This window comes from Haliotis rufescens, unplaced genomic scaffold, assembly GCF_023055435.1.
Source record: "Haliotis rufescens isolate VD_foot unplaced genomic scaffold, xgHalRufe1.0.p SCAF_40, whole genome shotgun sequence".
In the NCBI taxonomy this organism is placed as follows: domain Eukaryota; kingdom Metazoa; phylum Mollusca; class Gastropoda; order Lepetellida; family Haliotidae; genus Haliotis; species Haliotis rufescens.
Window position 1 is genome coordinate 1023929 of NW_025964113.1, and position 19069 is coordinate 1042997.

Below are 19069 nucleotides of genomic sequence, written 5' to 3' on the forward strand. Positions count from 1 at the left end.
AACTGCGCATGCGCCACGAAATCCCACCGAGAAGGGAGTATCTGTGTTTCTCCTTGGGAAACTATTTAAACCTATATCTATACAGCGAGTTAAAAAAATGTATATCAAACAATATAAATATTTGTTATTATTGACCGTTTCATATTAATTCACTGTTATACTCCTTCCAAGCGCCGTTTGTGTTTGTCATAACAATACAATAATGATACCTCCCTTCCCTTGTAAACAGAATTCGCAGAACGCACCTGTCAGAGAATTAGGGATGGAGGAGATACTGAACTTTGAAAGGAAACTGGAAGATGATTATTACCAAATTCTTGGATGCGACGAGCTTTCAAACGTAAGTTACTGTCGCATTGTACTGAATGACAAAAGAAATACATATATTCAAGAAATTGTTGACTCTAAATGACATTTTATGTTATGACAGCAAATATCTGGCCAAAGACTTTGGCAAAGTACAAAACATATCTCAGGGAATAAGACATATGTCAAGAGTAGATTTATTAACGAGTATGTCGACCACACATGCATATACAGAGACCATTAGCCTCTCATGAGAATACTTTAAAGGAAATGAAGAAAAACAATTGCTGGAGCACCTGATGATGTTCATAAAAAGTTATTTCTATTACCAGTCCATGTGATAATCAGATGCTGTATATATGTTTGTGGGTTTCCTTTTGCAGACTGAACAGATAGTTAAAGAATATAAAGCAAGAGTTCTTGACTGTCATCCAGACAAACACCCAGAAGACCCTACAGCAGGTTTGTTCGTGGAAGAATCATATTTTATTGTAAAAGGGAGGGCCATGTATAGACTCGGGCAAATTGGCTGTCCAAGCAGATATATTTCAGGTCATTCAAACTCTGTTAACTCTAATTTTGTTATCCATCAATCAACAGTTTACTGTTTATGATTACTCTAAATACTTATAATGAACCCAGAGTAGGTCATCCACATCTATTATTTGTATATGCACTCAAGCAAGGTTCAACCCTTACCAATATGACAAATCCCTTCAAGAAATTGGCTTAAAGGGAAACCATGCTCCAACTCTTAGTCGTCTAGCAGCACCGTTTTAATTAGTGCATGTAATCACCGGATGCCAATTAGCATCAGCGAGTAAGTGCTGAAGCTTCTAAATTCTTGGTACCAGAAGTGAAGCACTTAGAGCAGCATATTTATGATTTCTAGAAAACAAACATAAACGGACAGTTCCAAATGTAATATAACAAGCCCCACATGTGCTGTGTGGATTTTCTTTCCATTCATGAGATTGACTCAAGAGTTCATGCATCCTTTATTTAGATTGCTCACGGTTCACCTGACGCGACCTAAGATGGAGGTTTGTCTGATCTTTAATGCAGAAAGGTATTGTATCAAGAGTACAAGATTTTAGTTTTCATGTTGATGCTAAATGCCTGTGATTGTTACAGCTGAGCAATTTGCTCGTCTACAAACGGCAAAAGAAACACTTTGTGATCCCGAGAGCCGAGCCAAGTATGACCAATGGCGCCAATCTGGCATGATGATGACATATGGTCAGTGGAAGGGGCTAAGAGATTCTGTACACACAGTAAGTATATCATAGTGTCCTTATCTCATGGCAAAATATCATTTACAGAGCTCCAGATCAACTGCCTATCTGCGTAAAATACGCATCAGAAATACGCAGTAAAATAAAGTCCAAGCGTATCAAATACGCAACGAACATTACAGATAAATACAAAAATAAAACTTGTGCGTATCACCAAAATATTGTGAAGTAACCCTGCGTATTCGATTAGGAAATCAGCAACTTATCTTGAAATTATAAACGGGCATTCCGTCAACCTTGCCAAATCCACGATGACAGTTACATTATGATCATTTGCCATCACACTTTCTTGTGGAAGTATCGTGATATTTTTGAGTCCTATAAAGCTCTTGAACCCACACGACACCAGTTTGCAGGGACTAGATGAATAGTGTTTTAAAATATTTAACTTAAATACCCACATGTGTAAAAACTAGTGGGTAACAGCAATTTGAATACCCAGATAGAATTACTGATACCCAATGATTTTAAAATGCATGGGTAAAATACCCACAACACCAAAAGCTTATCTGGAGCTCTGATTTACGTGTTGATTTGATAATAATTGGAAATCAGTGGTTTGCTAAAACTGTGCTTCAAAGTGCTCAGCATGGTCCAGTCATTCAAATGAAAGATTTGGAAACTCTAATTTGTATTGACATTAAGTATAGAACTATTTGTGAACAGTCCTTCAATCGGAGTAAGCAACTCCCTAAGTGCTGGAGGTGTGTAGCATTATCCAAACTATATCCATCAACCAGCCTAGCTTGTGTGAAGACCTGGACCTTGTTCCACAAAGTGATTGTGGCTCTACATCTGCTAAACATGTTGCTGAAGAGTCAGATTGTCTCAGTGATAAAATGACTTTGTTTTTTTAAGCACTGAATTACCTACCTTATGCAAAAATAAGGTACCTAATTACTGTCTAAATATCAGCAAAACATGGCATTGTTGTTGCCTGCAATGAATTTCACAAATTACAGAAAAAAGTACATTTACTATTTATATATTATACTTATGACACAATAGATTAGATGATCAACTTCTTTATTGGACCAGTAGCAATGTTTCAGTGTAAATTCTACCAATGCTTGATGATACTGTCAGAATCTACATCAGCACTGCTGCTATTATAATTAAAAAAGTGGATCTTCCATACTTTATTGTGATTGGTTACATATCCTACTTCTAAATGTCACTCAAGGGTGTTATTTCTAATTTTATGTTTCCAGTCAATGCATTGGGGGTCTGTGAAAACCAAACCGATGCTTGATGACAGTCAGGGCAGTTCATTCAGCTCACCAAAACATGGGCAGACCACTCTGCTTGCTGTGGACTCAACATCTGCAGCTACTGGTATGTTTGGTACAGGTCATGATACGAGGGGGATGGGTGGTCCAGTGTAGGGATGGGACGAGTCCAAATGTACTACCCGGGCACCCGACCCTACCCGGGTACCAGCTGTTGGTCTCAAGAGTTGGGAACAAAATGTCTGATTGGGAATTGTTTTATCGCAGCCCTGGCATAAACTATTTAGATATACATTTGAAATGATCAGATCATGCGTACACTGAAGTCGACTGAAGCTTTATTTTTACTCAAACATATACAAGTCAAAAGGAATGTGTGTGTCGTCAAAAAGAAATACGAACATTAGCAACTTGTAGTGTAACCACTGAGCTATAATGAGTTTGTGTCGTGAAACAATATATCACATGGCTAACCACGGGTCAGGGTAGTCCTGTTGGTACCCAGGTCCCACCCGACCCAAGTACCCGAGTAACCTGTCCCAGCCCTTGTGCAGTGGCTAAATGCACTTCAATTTCTGTGAAGAGTTGTGTCCCTTGGCTGTGGTCCTGTCCTCTAGTTGTGGGAGCAAAGATAAGCCCTAGAATTGAACCTTGATTTGTTCCCTACATCCCTATACTCATTGCTTTCACCAAAGTGGTAGATGGTTAGGAATTTGTCACTTTTGTTTTTCCATCCACAATAAGTGACATGACATGATATAAATAATCCCTGTGAACATAAGAGTGAGTATTGGTCTTCAGCAACCTGGGCTTGTCACAAGAAGAACTAACAGTGTAGTGTGGTCAGGTTCGTTGACTTGGGTGATTCTTGTCATTGTATCCCAGTTGTGTTGCCTGATGCTCAAACACTGGATACTTGGTCCAGACTAGATAATTTCCTGACTGCCGTCATATAGCTGGAATATTGCACATGGCAGCATCAAACAACAGGCAGCATCAAACACATTCCATATCTACTGTAGTTTAAGAAATATGTGTTTGTAAAATAGTTGACTAAATAATTGCATTATTGTAAGTGTTGTGTATTTTAATCTTTTCCTGTCTCATTTAAAATACTGAAAATAAACAAATGATTGTAATGACAATATACACAACACAGACTAAGATCACCTTCTCCATGTGGAAATGATGTTCCAGGAACACCAGCAATGAACAGTTCTCCAGGAACAAGCCCGAAGAAAGAGGTGCCCTGGGAGAGGGACCCAGCATCAAATATGCTGCGGAAGTTCAGGAACTATGAAGTATAACACAGCTCAATGACTTCTTACATAGAGCTTATAAAAACAGTAACAGGAATTATCACCGGGCAGGGTGTTTTATTTGATGCTTGGTTTATGGTGAAACCATTCTGGTAATATTTTTCTCGTAATCAATGCTTCATATTTTAATGACAATACTTTTAAAACATTAGTTCAAAATGTCCTTTCAAATTCTTAACCATGATCTTTGTCTAAGAGAAAATCATTGGATGTTGTTATTCGAGATGTGAATCATGTATACTTGGCATATAGTCATGAAACATTCAGGGTATATAGAGGAACATAGTATATATATTACCCTGAACAAAAGAGGATGGCTTAAGATATGATAATTAGTTTATTGTGGCCACATGTTTTGGGTTATGATGTAAATTCTTTCCCAAACTATGCTTTGAACATTTCAGTGCTGTGAAACTTTGCAAAAGGTATTCCAGTATTCTCTCAGTATTGTTAGGGAGACAGTACCGGTAATATGAATACTGCTTCCCAAGATGGTGGTTTTGACTCCTGTTTTTATAAAACTGAATATTCTGACATAAACAATTTTATGATATTCAGAGTGATACAAGATAAGAATATCAAGATCACATACATTTGTATTATCCTGGGTGATAGAAGTGTTATGTAATGTCTGGATGACACAGTTAAAAGAATCTGGACGATATTTGGTTCATTTTATGCTGGAGAGTGCTGACAAGGTGAAAAAGAAGTATACTGGCAAACTTTGAAAATACAAATTTAATTTTTTGTAATATTTGGCTAAAATGGCCACAAAAATCAAATTAAGTTGTTGTGTATTTTGGTAACACAACAATGTTGTTATTAAGGTTTGAATCTCATTGGATGTATTTCGAGACGGACTTGAGCACGAACACATATTCTCTGATGCTTGAAAACATAATTATTCATTTTCAATGTGTGTCAGTATATCAGTCTCAATCTAGTCTTCAATGTGTTAAAGTTGGTTATTCAGCTACCTGTGATATGTATTAATGTCCGCAACAACATCATCTATTGTATTCATACTGTGAGACCTGTGGTTAGTTTTAGTCTTGTCATGCATTTATTAACGTTGACACATTCCTGTTGGATGTTCAGAATATTTACATGGTTTATTTACAAATATTTGGCATGTATTTGACATTTATTTTTCATATGTTACCAGATGATGTAATTGTTTTTGTTATGTAAAATATATGATACCATCAAATGATGTAATTATTTTCACTAATGAGTTCCACCCGGAGAGCAGAAGGTCCGGGGTTCGATCCCTGGCCGCGTCATACCAAAAGACGTTAAAAGATGGTACTTGTTGTTACCCTGTCTGGGGCTCAGCATTTAGGGGCTAAAACAAGGACTGGTAGGCTCGGAGTCAGTATACTGTGTCTGAGTTGGATATTCATGTTAAACTGCAGGATGGTATCTCAGTGAGCTAGCACTATAAATTGGCATCAGTTGGACTAGTACAAGCGCACGCACGCATGCACACACACACACATTGCTATATAAGACGTTAAACCCAAATTCACTTCACCTCACCTCACTGATGACTTTCTGCTTGTTTTTGAAAGAAAGCCGATGGCAGCATGTGAGAGACTTTTTCAGGTGGAAGATCAGAAATGCCCTCAGATTTCATCATTCATTTTCCTCCATTTTCCTCCAACAAAGAAATGTTTCTTCGGCATGTTTAAGTTTTTAAAGGGCCAGGGTGACTCCATCATCTGTGGTTCCGGAATTCACTGTGTAGAGTTGTCTCCCTTAGACATGCCAGAAACCTGTAAGGTTTTATCTACCCTGATTATGTTTACCCTGATTATGTTTCTTGAATTGTCAGCACCAAACCCATGCTCATGGTAAATGTCCAAGACCTTCATCACCATCTCCCATATCAAACCCACACACCCAGATATGACTGAAAAACTGTTGAAATCATGGTCAAAATGTCAGGAGTATGGTGTCTCTCCTTTTGGTGCCCTCTTTTGATACATGGGGTATGTAGGTGATTTAGGGTCGGTAGTGACCTGTGCTAAAAGTCCCTGTCATCACAGAATGCTCACTGCCACTGTACCTGCTTCAGGGGGCACAGGTGGCCCAGTTATCAAAGGCGCCACGTATCGCTGTGCAGAGTTGCGTCCCTTGGGCATGCTAGAAACCTATGATTGTGGGTTCCAATCTCGGTTTGCCCGATTATGTTTCTAGGTTTCTCAGCACCATACCCATGCTCGTGGCTTTCTCAGAAGTGGTAAACGTCTGAGACCTGCATCACTTCGGGCTTTCCTCCCACATTAAGCTGACACGCCGTGATATAACTGGAATACTGTTCAAAGTGGCGTTAAATCCAGATAACTCACTCACTCTACCTGCTTCCAAGTGTATTACTGGCTCCAATACCTTGGGACAACACTCACTAGTAACCACTGCAACTCTTTACCCGCTTCCTTGTGTATCGCTGTGCTTGCAAGAGAAGAGGTAAAAAATACAATATTGACCACTGGTTCTTCCACACTCTACCTGGTTCACTCTTTGGGGATTCTCAGTAAGGATTTGTCCACAGCAATCTATGCTGGTCATAAGGGGGACATAATAGATCGGACCAGCTCGTGTCTTGTTTGACTGTAACTGTACCCTGACAGCACAGTGTGATCGTTGCTCACCGGTTCCACTGGTCCAGGCTTGATCATTGACAGGCCGTCTGCATTACATAGCTGAACTTATGCAGTATTGAACAACACTTTACCAGGTTCCAAGGTATCACTGTAACCAGGATGAAGATCCAGGTTCGAAAAGGTCTTCAGCAACCCATGCTTGTCATAAGAGGCGACTATGCTAGTTGTAAAAGACAACTAACGTGATCATGTGGTCAGACTTACTGACTTCGTTGATGCATGTTATTGTATCCCAATTGCATGAAACGATGCTCATGCTATCAATCACTGGATTGTCTGGGCCAGATTATTTACAGACCGCTGTCATGTAGCTGGAATATTGCTGAGTGGGGCGTCAACAACCAAACAATGTATAACTGTATCCTTACAACATGGGTCAATACACACACTAATGAAGTTACCATTATAAAAATCAACTCTCGAAGACACCAATAAAATTATTATACTCACCAACAAAAGAATCGCAAACCACAGAAACATAGAGAGAAGTATGTACATTAAGAAGAGATTTTTCTAATGTCATATTATGAGTACCAATTAATGGCAAAACTAACAATCGGTCAAGTGTTACCACAGAATGTCTGTATTCTCATCACCATATGCTGCACGTGATTTCCAAACTTTACACTCTAATCCTGCACGAGAGACATGGTGCATCGTGAGTAATGGATTTATGGCGTCACATGTGATGCGTTCATGAGCATCGGTTCACACAACGTAACAGTATGTTCTTTTGTGTATTGAACCATTCTAATATCTCTTGAATATGAGTTAGTTTTCATATACTTACCAACATGTATGGTATTTCCTTTTCTTTTGTCGTGAGTATATTTTATATTCTGGACTTTGTAGTATTTGGAAGACAGACCCCTGACAAGCTCGAGTTGAGACCGACAGGGATGAACACATTAATAAAGATAGAACGAGATGTGTGAGAAACCAAACAGTGTTTGAGGTGACCTAATATCTTGCTATCAGAATCCTCTCATTTGGCATGTGCAGAGGTGATGTAATAGTCATGTGTTCATGGATAAGAGGGGCGGTCAGCTAGCCCAGTGGTTAGAGCGTTCGCTCGTCACGCCAAAGACCCGGGTTCAATTCCCGACATGGGTACAATATGTGAAGCCCATTTCTGGTGTCCACTGCCGTGATATTGCTGGAATATTGCTAAAAGCGGTGTAAAACCATACCCACTCATGGATAAGAGTGAGTGACTGAGTTGGGTTTAACCCCGCTTTTAACAGTATTCCAGTCATATCACGGTGTGTCAGCTTAATGTGGGAGGAAAGCCCGAAGTGATGCAGGTCTCAGACGTTTACCACTTCGGTGAAACCCACACGGGTATGGTGCTGACAAACCTAGAAACATAATCGGGGCGAACCGGGATTCGAACCCACGATCATAGGTTTCTGGCGTGCCTAAGGGACGCAACTCTGCACAGCGAATCGCGGCGCCTTAGACGACTAGGCCACCCGTGCCCCTCATGGATAAGAGTGAAGAATGGTAATACCAGTAACATTAGGTCACTACTTAAGGGTTCTGGACTGGACTGATAGATAAACAGAAATAGAACTGACTGACTACAGTCTGCATTTGCTAGGTTTCATTAAGCTCGGACCGTCTCCGTGGTTTAGTGGTTGGGCGTCGTCAGCCCGGAGAGCGGAAGGTCCGGGTTCGATCCCCGACCGCGTCATACCAAAAGAAGTTAAAAGATGGTACTTGTTACCCTGTCTGGCGCTCGGCATTAAGGGACGAATACAAGGACTGGTCGGCTCGAAGTCAGTATACTGTCTCTGAGTGGGGTATTCGTGTTAAACAGGGTATTTCAGTGAGCTAGCACTATAAATCGGCATCAGTACAGACTAGTACAAGCAGCCACACACACACACGTGCATGCACGTAGCTATAAAAGTACAATAATCTTAGACGCGACGTTAAACCCCATTTCACCTTCATTAAACTCAAACTCCATCAATCAGCAGTGGTTAACGACGGAGACGAACAATTTTAGCATGCCTGTGCAGACACTTATATATAAAGACAAATAAAAGCAAATTTCCAAATCGTGCAGTAGCTAAAGGTAGTTGTACAGCCCGGCACAAGTCATTGCTTAGTGTAGGTTGCACCAGTTGAGCTGTTGGGAAACGTGATCTGTATGTTTCATGTGGGACCTCACTCTGACGTTTTCAGTACAATATGTCTCTGTTCGTTTGGTTTGTTTGTTGTTTAACGTCGCTCTCAGCAATATTCTAGCTATCATCGACGGTCTATAAATAGTCTGGACCAGACAATCCAGTGATTGATATTGAGCATCGATCCACGAAATTGGGATACGTTGACATGCATCAACCAAGTCAGCGAGCCTGACCACCCGATCCCGTTAGTCGCCTTTTACGACAAGCAAAGTCGCCTTTTACGGCAAGCATGGGTTGCTGAAGACCTATTCTACCTCGGATCTTAACTGGTCCTGTTCGTTTAGTGTCGTAAGGTGACATATCAAAAGACACCAATACCGAGGGGGTGAGTCACCAGATAATTATAATCTGAAAGTACGTGGAAAATACATTACATTGGCTATATCTAAGATGTATTATCACAGCGAACAGGCAAAAAAAAAAAAGCAGACCAACAAAGCACAATTATCAGCAAGACCCATGTGCGCACGGATTAGCATTTAAACTTATGAAGAATAATTTTTTATCATTTTATCATTTTCGGTTTTTTCCGACCACCAACCGTTATTACGTTGTCTACATCAAATTGAGTTTCATTATTGAGAAAATAAAACAACAATAATAATATTTTTAAAAATATATATGCATGTGTAGGGGTTGCAACACCGCCATCTGCAAACCCGCTTGACATCCACGACACTGACAACACATCGTGATTCGACAATGTCAGGGATAAATATCACACTACGCGACCTCCATTGTCAAGGTGAGATTATCAAGGATCGACACTCCGTAACGTACCTGTAATTAGGCAATCAGTTATTCAGGTGATGCCAAAGTCTACATACCCGGAGTCACTTCCACAAGTATGCACGTATCTGCTTCATTCCTGATTCATGAGTCGGACGGTCTGTATCTGATAGTAGGAGGACATCAAATTCTCCTGAGGTGCATTCAGTCCACCTTTACCGTTTAAATGTGGGTGTTGGTCTGCGTACTTTTGTGCATTTGTGAGTATGTACATGTAACATCAAGAAACTTGTACATATGTACACTTTGAAAAAAATAAGTACCCTATTTTCAGTTTTCAAAATTTCGATCCTCCAAGCATTTTTTAGAAATATCTACATATGACGTTTTGATAAATATCTAAGATAATACTGATATCTGATGCAAAGTTCCAAAACACTGTATGTTGACCCAGATGTGCGCAAGGACGGGGTCAGACGCTCCAAACCGTCTGGATGAGATGATACATGGGCACAGCTCTCCTCACACTTCACTTATTTCACACGTTATATTTACACTTCTATAATAGCTACACGTGACATCGCTACCCCGAACCACAATTCCCGTCCCTATCTACTCCTACACCCCTAGCCACACCCTATCTACTCCTACGCCGTCAGGAACATACACTCAGCCACACCCCCACACCCTATCTCCTCCTACACCCTCAGCCACAACCCCACACCCTCAGCCACACCCCCAAACCCTATCTACTCCCACACCCCCAACCACACCCTATCTACTCCTACACCCTCAGCCACACCCCCACACCCTCAACCACGCATCCACACCTTATATACTCTCACACTCTAAGCCACACCCCAACACCCTATCTACTCCTACAACCTCAGCCACACACCACACACCCTATCTACTCCCACACCCCCAGCCACACCCCCACACCCTATCTACTCCTACACCCTCAGTCACACACCCCACACCCTATCTACTCCCACACACCCACACACTATCTACTCCTACACCCTCAGCCACACCCCCACACTCTCAGCCACACCCCAACACCCTTTCTACTCCTACACCCTCAGCCACACACCAAAACCCTGTCTACTCCCTCACCCCCACCCTACCTACTCCTACACCCTCAGCCATACCCCCAAACCCTGTCTACTCCCACACCCCCACCCTACCTACTCCTACACCCTCAGCCACACCCCCAAACCCTGTCTACTCCCACACCCCCACCCTACCTACTCCTACACCCTCAGCCACACCCCCAAACCCTCAGCCACACCTCCAAACCCTATCTACTCCCACACCCTCAGCCACACCCTATCTACTCCTACACTCCCAGCCACGCCCCCACACACTATCTACTCCTACACCCTCAGCCACACCCCCAAACCCTATCTACTCCTACACCCCCAGCCACACCCTATCTACTCCTACACCCTCAGCCACGCCCCCACACACTATCTACTCCTACACCCTCAGCCACACCCCCACACCCTCAGCCACATCCCCAAACCCTATCTACTCCCACACCCTCAGCCACACCCTATCTACTCCTACACCCTCAGCCACGCCCCCACACACTATCTACTCCTACACCCTCAGCCACACTCTCAGCCACACCCCCACACCCTATCTACTCCTACACCATCAGCAACACACCCACACCTTATATACTCTCACACCCTAGGCCACACCCCAACACCCTATCTACTCCTACACCCTCAGCCACACCCCCACACCCTATCTACTCCTACACCCTCAGTCACACACCCGCACCCTAAGCCGTACCCCCATACCCTATCTACTCTTACACCCTCAGCCACACACCCACACCTTATATACACTCATACCCTAAGCCACACCCTATCTACTCCTACACGCTCAGCCACACCCCTACACCCTATCTACCCCCACACCCTCAGCCACACCCCCACACCCTATCTACTCCCCCAGCCACACATCCTCGTTCTATCTACTCCCACACCCCCAACCCCACACCCTATCTACTCCCACACCCTCAGCCACACCCCGCATTCCCCATCTACTCCCCCCCCCCCCCCCCCCCCACCCCCTATCTACTCCCACACCCTCAGACACAGCCCGCACCCCCTCTACAGCCTCAGACACAACCCCCGTCCCCTGTATCACCTGGGCCAAAGCAAAATCGAATAGTAAACATTGATCTGACAATACAATTCTAAAAATAGCCATGAGGCACATTTGTAAACGCATTGATCCTAATTAATCATGTCTAGAAATACATCTCTACTAATAACATCACTTTCTCTATACGGGTCACGGAACACATACCTCACACGATTGTAAATGCGAAGCCCTTTTACATTAGTTTACTTCTGAATACTGAAACAGCTTTTCAGATGGAGGTAAAAGGGGAAATCCGAAGTACAAACTTAACAGTATACGGGTTTATGGTATCTACATCCTGAATATTTTTTTGCTTGGTTACAAACATACGCCGGGTTACACACAGACATCTAACCCGTTTATATACAACTCTTTATCTCGATGTGACCTAAGACTTCCAAATGTATGTCACCTGTTTATTTAAACCATTCTAACTTGAAGTGGCCTAGTGGTTCCAGATGTGTGTGGTCTGTTTATATAAACCTATCTATCTCGAAGTAACCTTTGACTTCCAGATGGGTCACCTGTGTATATAAACCTCTCTTTCTCGAAGTAACTTAAGGCTTCCAGGTGCATGTGACCTGTTTATATAAACCTCTCTTTCTCGGTGTAACCTGAGGGTTCCAGGTGCATCAGACCTCTTCATATAAACCACCCTATCTCGAAGTGACATGATGCTTCTAGATGGGTCACCTCTTTATACAAACCTCTCTATCTCGAAGTGACATGATGCTTCTAGATGAGTTACCTCTTTATATAAACATCTCTATCCCGAAGTGACATGAGGCTTCTAGATGGGTCACCTCTTTGTATAAACCTCTCTATCTCGAAGTGACATGATGCTTCTAGATGGATCACCTCTTTATATAAACCGCTCTATCTCGAAGTGACATGAGGCTTCTAAATGTGTTACCTCTTTGTATAAACCTCTCTATCTCGAAGTGACATGAGGCTTCTAAATTATGTCATCTGTTTTTTCAACCTCTGTGACTCGAAGTAGCCTTTGGCTTCCAGATGGATCACCTCTTTATACAATTCTCTCTATCTCGAAGTGACATGAGGCTTCTAGATGTATGTCGCCTGTTTTTATAAACCTCTCTGACTCGAAGTAGCCTGAGGCTTCCATTTGTATGTCACATTGTTATATGAACCTCGAGGTGCCTTAAGACTTCCAAATGCACATACCATGTTTATATACCCTCTCTATCTCGAAGTGATCAAAGGCTTCAATATACACGTGACCTGTTCATGTGTACCTCTCTATCAGTTCAAATCACATCAAGATAAAAGTAATTCGTAAATTTTAAAGGTCACAATAATTACCATACTCAACGTTTTGTCACACTTCTATTCATATATTCGCTTTTTTAAAAACACAGTTGAATGAACGACACATCATTTTCATACATCTTATCGCATCTTGACTAATATGTCTTAATTTATCCATCACTCATATCTGGTAACCGCCTATCACCTTGGATTAAATGAAGGCATCAAAATTCAAACGCACACGGGGTCCCAGCCACCTGTAATCAGGATGAGTCAGTACATCTGGTGTAGGGTGACCAATGCAGGTAATAATATACCTGGCGTGGCCGAGGCTGTGGCCTATAAGAAGCAGCGCTCGTGGTCGGCTGGCTCAAACACACTCACTTGAGACACCTTACCGTCTTCGTGAGTTACACCTGTTGCCTGACTCACCTGTTTATTTTCACACGGCATTTTCAGGAACCACAGACAATGGTAAGTCCAAAACGCCTTAACGACTTTAAAGACAAACAACATGTCATTCACATAACACATTTAAGCATGCAACTCCATATGGAATTTAACAACTCTTAAAAATTTGTTTGGATGTCTAATCACAGATCTTAATCTTATTTATGAGTGATAAAATGAATGTGATTGGTCGTCGCCTTCAGCACTTCTGATTCCTTCATGGGCGTCACATGTTGAAGGGGAATCGAACTTGGTCTTTGTTCGCGATGACCTTAGGCGCTATTCTCATCCCAACCCATTCATCTCGGTCAGCATTGGAAGGAATTTTTAGTGGAACTATAATTTCACTAGATCACGTGACTATCACACGAAACCATACAATCTGGCGGTAGACGCAACCCTTATAATCAATGTTGCCAGATGCCAAATTTTTAAAAACATAAAAAAAATGTTTTCTCAAAAATCGGGCGTCATGTTGTTCGAACTGTGTGCAATTGGCGGTTTACAGTGAAATCATGCAATGTCACTCCTCCGTTGCTGCACGAGGTATTCTCTAACGTAGAAACCCAGTGGACCTGAATGGACTATGGAGGACGACACATGTTTCAAATCGACATGTTATCATAAGGATGATATGAGTCAAAGGTCAAAGGTTATCATCACTGACTACAACGTACCGTAGATAATTGATTAAACGCCCGCATTGTATGAAACCCTATCGGGATCTCACGCCGCGTCTAGTTACGGTTTTTGGTTTGTTTGTCTTTTTCTTTGTTTGTTGATTAACGTCCTCAGCAATATTCCTGCTATATGAAGGCGGACTGTTTATAATCAAGTTTTGACCTGACAATCCAGCGATTGATATTATGAGCAACGATTCACGTCGTATCAACCATCAACAATGCTACTATCAACCATGCACGTCGTCACAGATCCTGACAACCCGAGGGCCGTTTGTCGCCTGGAGAGGGGAAAGTCGGGAGAGACGTTCCCCGGCCGCTTCATAACAAGGACTGGTCGACTCGGGGTAGCATACTAGTCAGGACTAGTACATAAACACATACGCACGCACGCACGCACGCACGCACGCACGCACGCACACGCGCGTATACGTGCATCCACGTGGCCATATAAGTGCAATCATTTTAAACGCGACGTTAAACCCCATTCCACCTCACCACTCAATCATCAGCAGCATCAGGCGACTATGCAGGTCTTCAGCAACCCGTCAAAAGTGACTAAGCTTGTCGTAAGAGGCGACTTAAGGGATCGGGTGGTCAGGCACATTGACTTGGTTGATGCATGACATCGTATCCTAATTACGTGGATGCTCTTATCATATCATAATGCTCGTGGTATCAGTCACTGGATTGTCTGGTCCAGACACAATTATTTACATACCGCCGTCATATAGCTGGAATATTGCTGAGTGTGGCGTTAAATAACAAATAAACAAACAAATCATCGTCATCATGTTGCTTCCCACACATGCGGCTGTGTATTGTGAAGTATTCGTACGGACGCAACTGGCGGAAACCAACCGCAATCACCTGGCTTAAAGTGTGTGTACCTTGAATATGTGAATTGTTGCTCACTCTATCAACCACTGTTTTAATTGTCTAAGCTTGATGACCTTACAGTGCCGCGCTATAATACTGTTATACTGATGACTAGGGCGTACAACGGAGCACTCACTCACTCGGTGCTGAGTACCTAAAATATAACTCTCCAGGACAAAGATCTTTCTTCTGTTCAGTCTTACCTACTCAGCTTTTAGAACATCAATCAAGACTTTCTCTTTCGCAAAAAATTCTACTCTTGTTCTCTCTTGTCTACGCTCTGTGCATACTATGAGAGTATGGAAAAATGCAAATTATATATGAGCTAATATACTGCACCGCACCCCATCGTATTTGACATTTTATTTTCTTTACTGTCAGAGGGAAGTCGTTAGCATCCACATCGGCCAGGCTGGAGTACAGATCGGCAACTCCTGTTGGGAATTGTACTGTCTAGAGCATGGCATTCAGATGGACGGTCAGATGCCCTCAGACGTGTCCGTCGAGGGCAGAGATTCTTCCTTCAGCACCTTCTTCAGCGAGACAGGATCTGGGAAACATGTGCCTAGGACCATCTTTGTTGACCTTGAGCCAACAGTTATTGGTAAAAATACGTTCCTACAACACAACTGAACGTTTCGTGAAGATTTTCTTAGTTTTAAGATCTTAGTTTTATAACTTTTATACGTTTCAAACAAAGTATCGACTCATCATTTAACATATATTTGAAACAGAAACAACAATGTAATATAAACTGAAAGTTATCTATTGACGCTCGGAAAGCGCCTTTAAACCTTTAAACATTCATTTGTTACTTTCCAGACGAAATCCGAACAGGCCCGTACCGTCAGCTCTTCCACCCAGATCAGCTGATAACGGGCAATGAGGATGCCGCCAACAACTACGCCCGAGGTCACTACACCATCGGCAAGGAGATCATCGACGGTGTGATGGATAGAATTAGGAAGCTGGCTGACCAATGTAGTGGACTCCAGGGTTTCCTCATCTTCCACAGCTTCGGTGGCGGCACTGGCTCCGGCTTCACCTCTCTGATGATGGAGAGACTGTCCTTTGACTACGGCAAGAAGTCCAAGCTTGAGTTCTCCGTGTATCCCGCTCCCCAGGTGTCTACGTCCGTGGTCGAACCCTATAACTCCGTACTGACTACACACACAACACTGGAACACTCGGACTGTTCGTTCCTGGTCGACAACGAGGCTATCTACGACATCTGTCGACGTAACCTCGACATTGATTATCCTACCTACACCAACCTGAATCGTCTGATCAGCCAGATCGTCAGTTCAATCACAGCCTCTCTCCGATTTGACGGCTGTTTAAACGTGGATCTCAACGAGTTCCAGACCAACTTAGTCCCGTACCCACGCATCCACTTTCCCCTGAGCACGTACGCTCCGATTGTGTCAGCAGAGAAGGCTTTCAGAGAGTCAATGACAGTTTCTGAAATTTCAACTGCCTGCTTCGAGCCCGTCAACCAGATGGTAAAGTGCGACCCTCGTCACGGCAAGTACATGGCCTGTTGCATGCTGTTCCGTGGTGATGTCGTCCCCAAAGACGTCAGCGCAGCCATTGCCAACATCAGGACCAAGAGAAGCATCCAGTTCGTTGACTGGTGTCCCACCGGGTTCAAGGTCGGCATCAACTACCAACCACCAACAATTGTTCCTGGGGATGACCTTGCCAAGGTCCAGAGAGCTGTCTGCATGTTGAGCAACACCACTGCCATCGCCGAGGCCTGGGCTCGTCTCGACCACAAGTTTGATTTGATGTACGCCAAGAGAGCGTTCGTCCATTGGTATGTTGGGGAGGGTATGGAGGAGGGGGAGTTCACGGAGGCTCGGGAGGATCTGGCAGCGTTGGAGAAGGACTATGAGGAAGTGGGGGCGGACACCGTAGATACGACGGGGGAAGAATATGACCAATCAGAGTTCTGAGAGCTTTAGGGGAATACGTGCAATATTAATTACGCATAATCAATAATACAGCATATATTGCGTGCTATAGCGCTGAGAGGTATTGAACACATTTATGCTAACATAAAACAGAGACTGGCTTGAGCTCTATGATATAATTTCATTATTCATCGTATATGTCATTCCTTATGCAGTCGTCAGCCTTCCTTTCTTATGAATGGAGAAACAATATATATCCTAATGATTCCTTTGTTTGTCCTTCATTGGGTACCATGCGACACCAATGCATTTTTGCAATCTAGGTCTAGGCAATGTGACGGGGCACGGGCACGGGTGACCCAGTCGTCTGAGGCTGCGCACATTGGGTCCTTTATGTCTAATAAATAACTGTGATTGTGGGTTCGAATCTCATTTCCCCCACCAACCTGTCATCGTTGGTTTCACAAAAGGGTTAAACGTCTGAGACCTCCATCACTTTCCTCCCACATCAAGGTGAGACGCAGTGATATAACTGAAACACTATCTGACTTTAAACCTTACACGTACTCTAACTGGCGTATCAAACTGAGACATTGTCTCTATGTAATTTGGGTAATCATTGACTGCTGGATGCACGTACATAAGAAAACTTGTGTTTGCGAACATTTTGTTTGTTTCGTTGTTGTTTATCGCCGCACTCAGCAATATTCCAGCTATATGACGGCGGTCTTTAAATTATCGAGTCTGGACCAGACAAGCCAGTGATAGACATCACGAGCATCGATCCACGCAATTAGGATACGATGATATGTACCAACCAATGAACCAGCGAGCCTGACCACCCGATCCCGTTAGTCACTATTTACGGGGCGGTCGGGTAGCCTGGTGGTTAAAGCGTTCACTCGTCACGGGTTCGAAGACCCGGGTTCGATTCCCGACATGGGTACAATGTGTGAAGCCCATTTCTGGTGTTCCCCCGCCGTGATATTGCTGGAATATTGCTAAAAGCGGCGTAAAACCATACTCACTCACTCACTATTTACGACAAGAATAGTCACTATTTACGGCAAGCATGGGTTGCTGAAGACCAATTCTAACCCGGGTTTTTACGTGTGTTTTCAAAGACATATGAAACTTACAAGGACTGCAAGTTGTACCGAGCCTCGCCCCCCTTTAAACATTTACTTATTATGGAAAACTAAATATGTTCATTTGAATTCCAAGATGTATTAATGGTACCGCAAATAAAATATTTTTATGCCTTAAAGAATGTGTGTTCTCTGTTGCCATTTAACGTAGACCCTGATGCCTATACAAAATAGTCGCGCAATACAACAATTTTGTCAACAAGTTTACAACAATCTCCTTCTAAAGATACAGTGCATATGTTTCTGGATAGAACAAACTGTTTATGTTTATATCATTGTATTTGTAGTGTCCATTCGTGTGTGCGTGCGTGCGTGCGCGCGCGCGCGCATATTCACAAAGTTAAGGTCAAATGTAAACATTTGAGATGTTTACGACTTAGTCGAACCATAAAATATGGAATGGTGACGACGAAAACAAATCGTTTTCTAAGCTTCTATTTTCTACTACAATCCAAGATGGCCTGGTCAGGTGACCCAGAGAACACGGACAAGTTCAACTTGTGACCTCTTGTGATGATTTACTTCATTACAGTTCAGGATAAAATTGCAAAAATCATTCGATATAATAATTCATGTCAGTCGGCTTTACATATCTGGGTACTGCATCAACACTTTGGGTGTTTTTTTGGGCGTTATTTTACAAATAAACTGACGTCCAAAAGAAACTTTACCAACTGAAAATATAAATTTCAGACAAAGTATAAATATTTTTTCGATGAAGTCTATCTAAAACACATAACCTAAATACAACAATAGTGTATGCAGAAAATGTTAATCGTCTGTTAAATGTTTGCGACATAACACGCGAAAAAGTGAAAAACACGTGCACCACGG

The 19069-nt window shown here is 42.7% G+C and overlaps 3 protein-coding genes across 4 annotated transcripts; all 3 read left to right on the forward strand.

Moving 5' to 3' along the window:
- Nucleotides 1-9: 9 nt before the first annotated feature.
- Nucleotides 10-5356, forward strand: LOC124138065 (dnaJ homolog subfamily C member 12-like). 2 transcript variants are annotated; one of them, XM_046504588.2, is made up of 6 exons: nucleotides 10-99; nucleotides 230-340; nucleotides 690-768; nucleotides 1441-1580; nucleotides 2813-2936; nucleotides 4028-5356. In XM_046504588.2, exons 2-6 carry the CDS (start codon nucleotides 263-265, stop codon nucleotides 4135-4137), a joined length of 531 nt encoding a protein of 176 aa, XP_046360544.1. In that variant the 5' UTR covers nucleotides 10-99; nucleotides 230-262; the 3' UTR covers nucleotides 4138-5356. The 2 variants fall into 2 exon arrangements, with proteins under 2 accessions (XP_046360544.1, XP_046360535.1); XM_046504579.2 differs by having other exon boundaries at nucleotides 14-340.
- A 4356-nt stretch (nucleotides 5357-9712) lies between these two features.
- On the forward strand, nucleotides 9713-11438 carry LOC124140349 (extensin-like). The gene is made up of 2 exons (XM_048382693.1): nucleotides 9713-9755; nucleotides 10768-11438. The coding sequence occupies exons 1-2, from the start codon at nucleotides 9713-9715 to the stop codon at nucleotides 11436-11438; spliced, it is 714 nt and encodes a 237-aa protein (XP_048238650.1).
- A 2008-nt stretch (nucleotides 11439-13446) lies between these two features.
- Nucleotides 13447-17352, forward strand: LOC124138087 (tubulin alpha-1C chain-like). Its single transcript, XM_046504611.2, has 3 exons — nucleotides 13447-13639; nucleotides 15556-15778; nucleotides 15997-17352. Exons 1-3 carry the CDS (start codon nucleotides 13637-13639, stop codon nucleotides 17127-17129), a joined length of 1359 nt encoding a protein of 452 aa, XP_046360567.2. The 5' UTR covers nucleotides 13447-13636; the 3' UTR covers nucleotides 17130-17352.
- Nucleotides 17353-19069: the final 1717 nt, after the last annotated feature.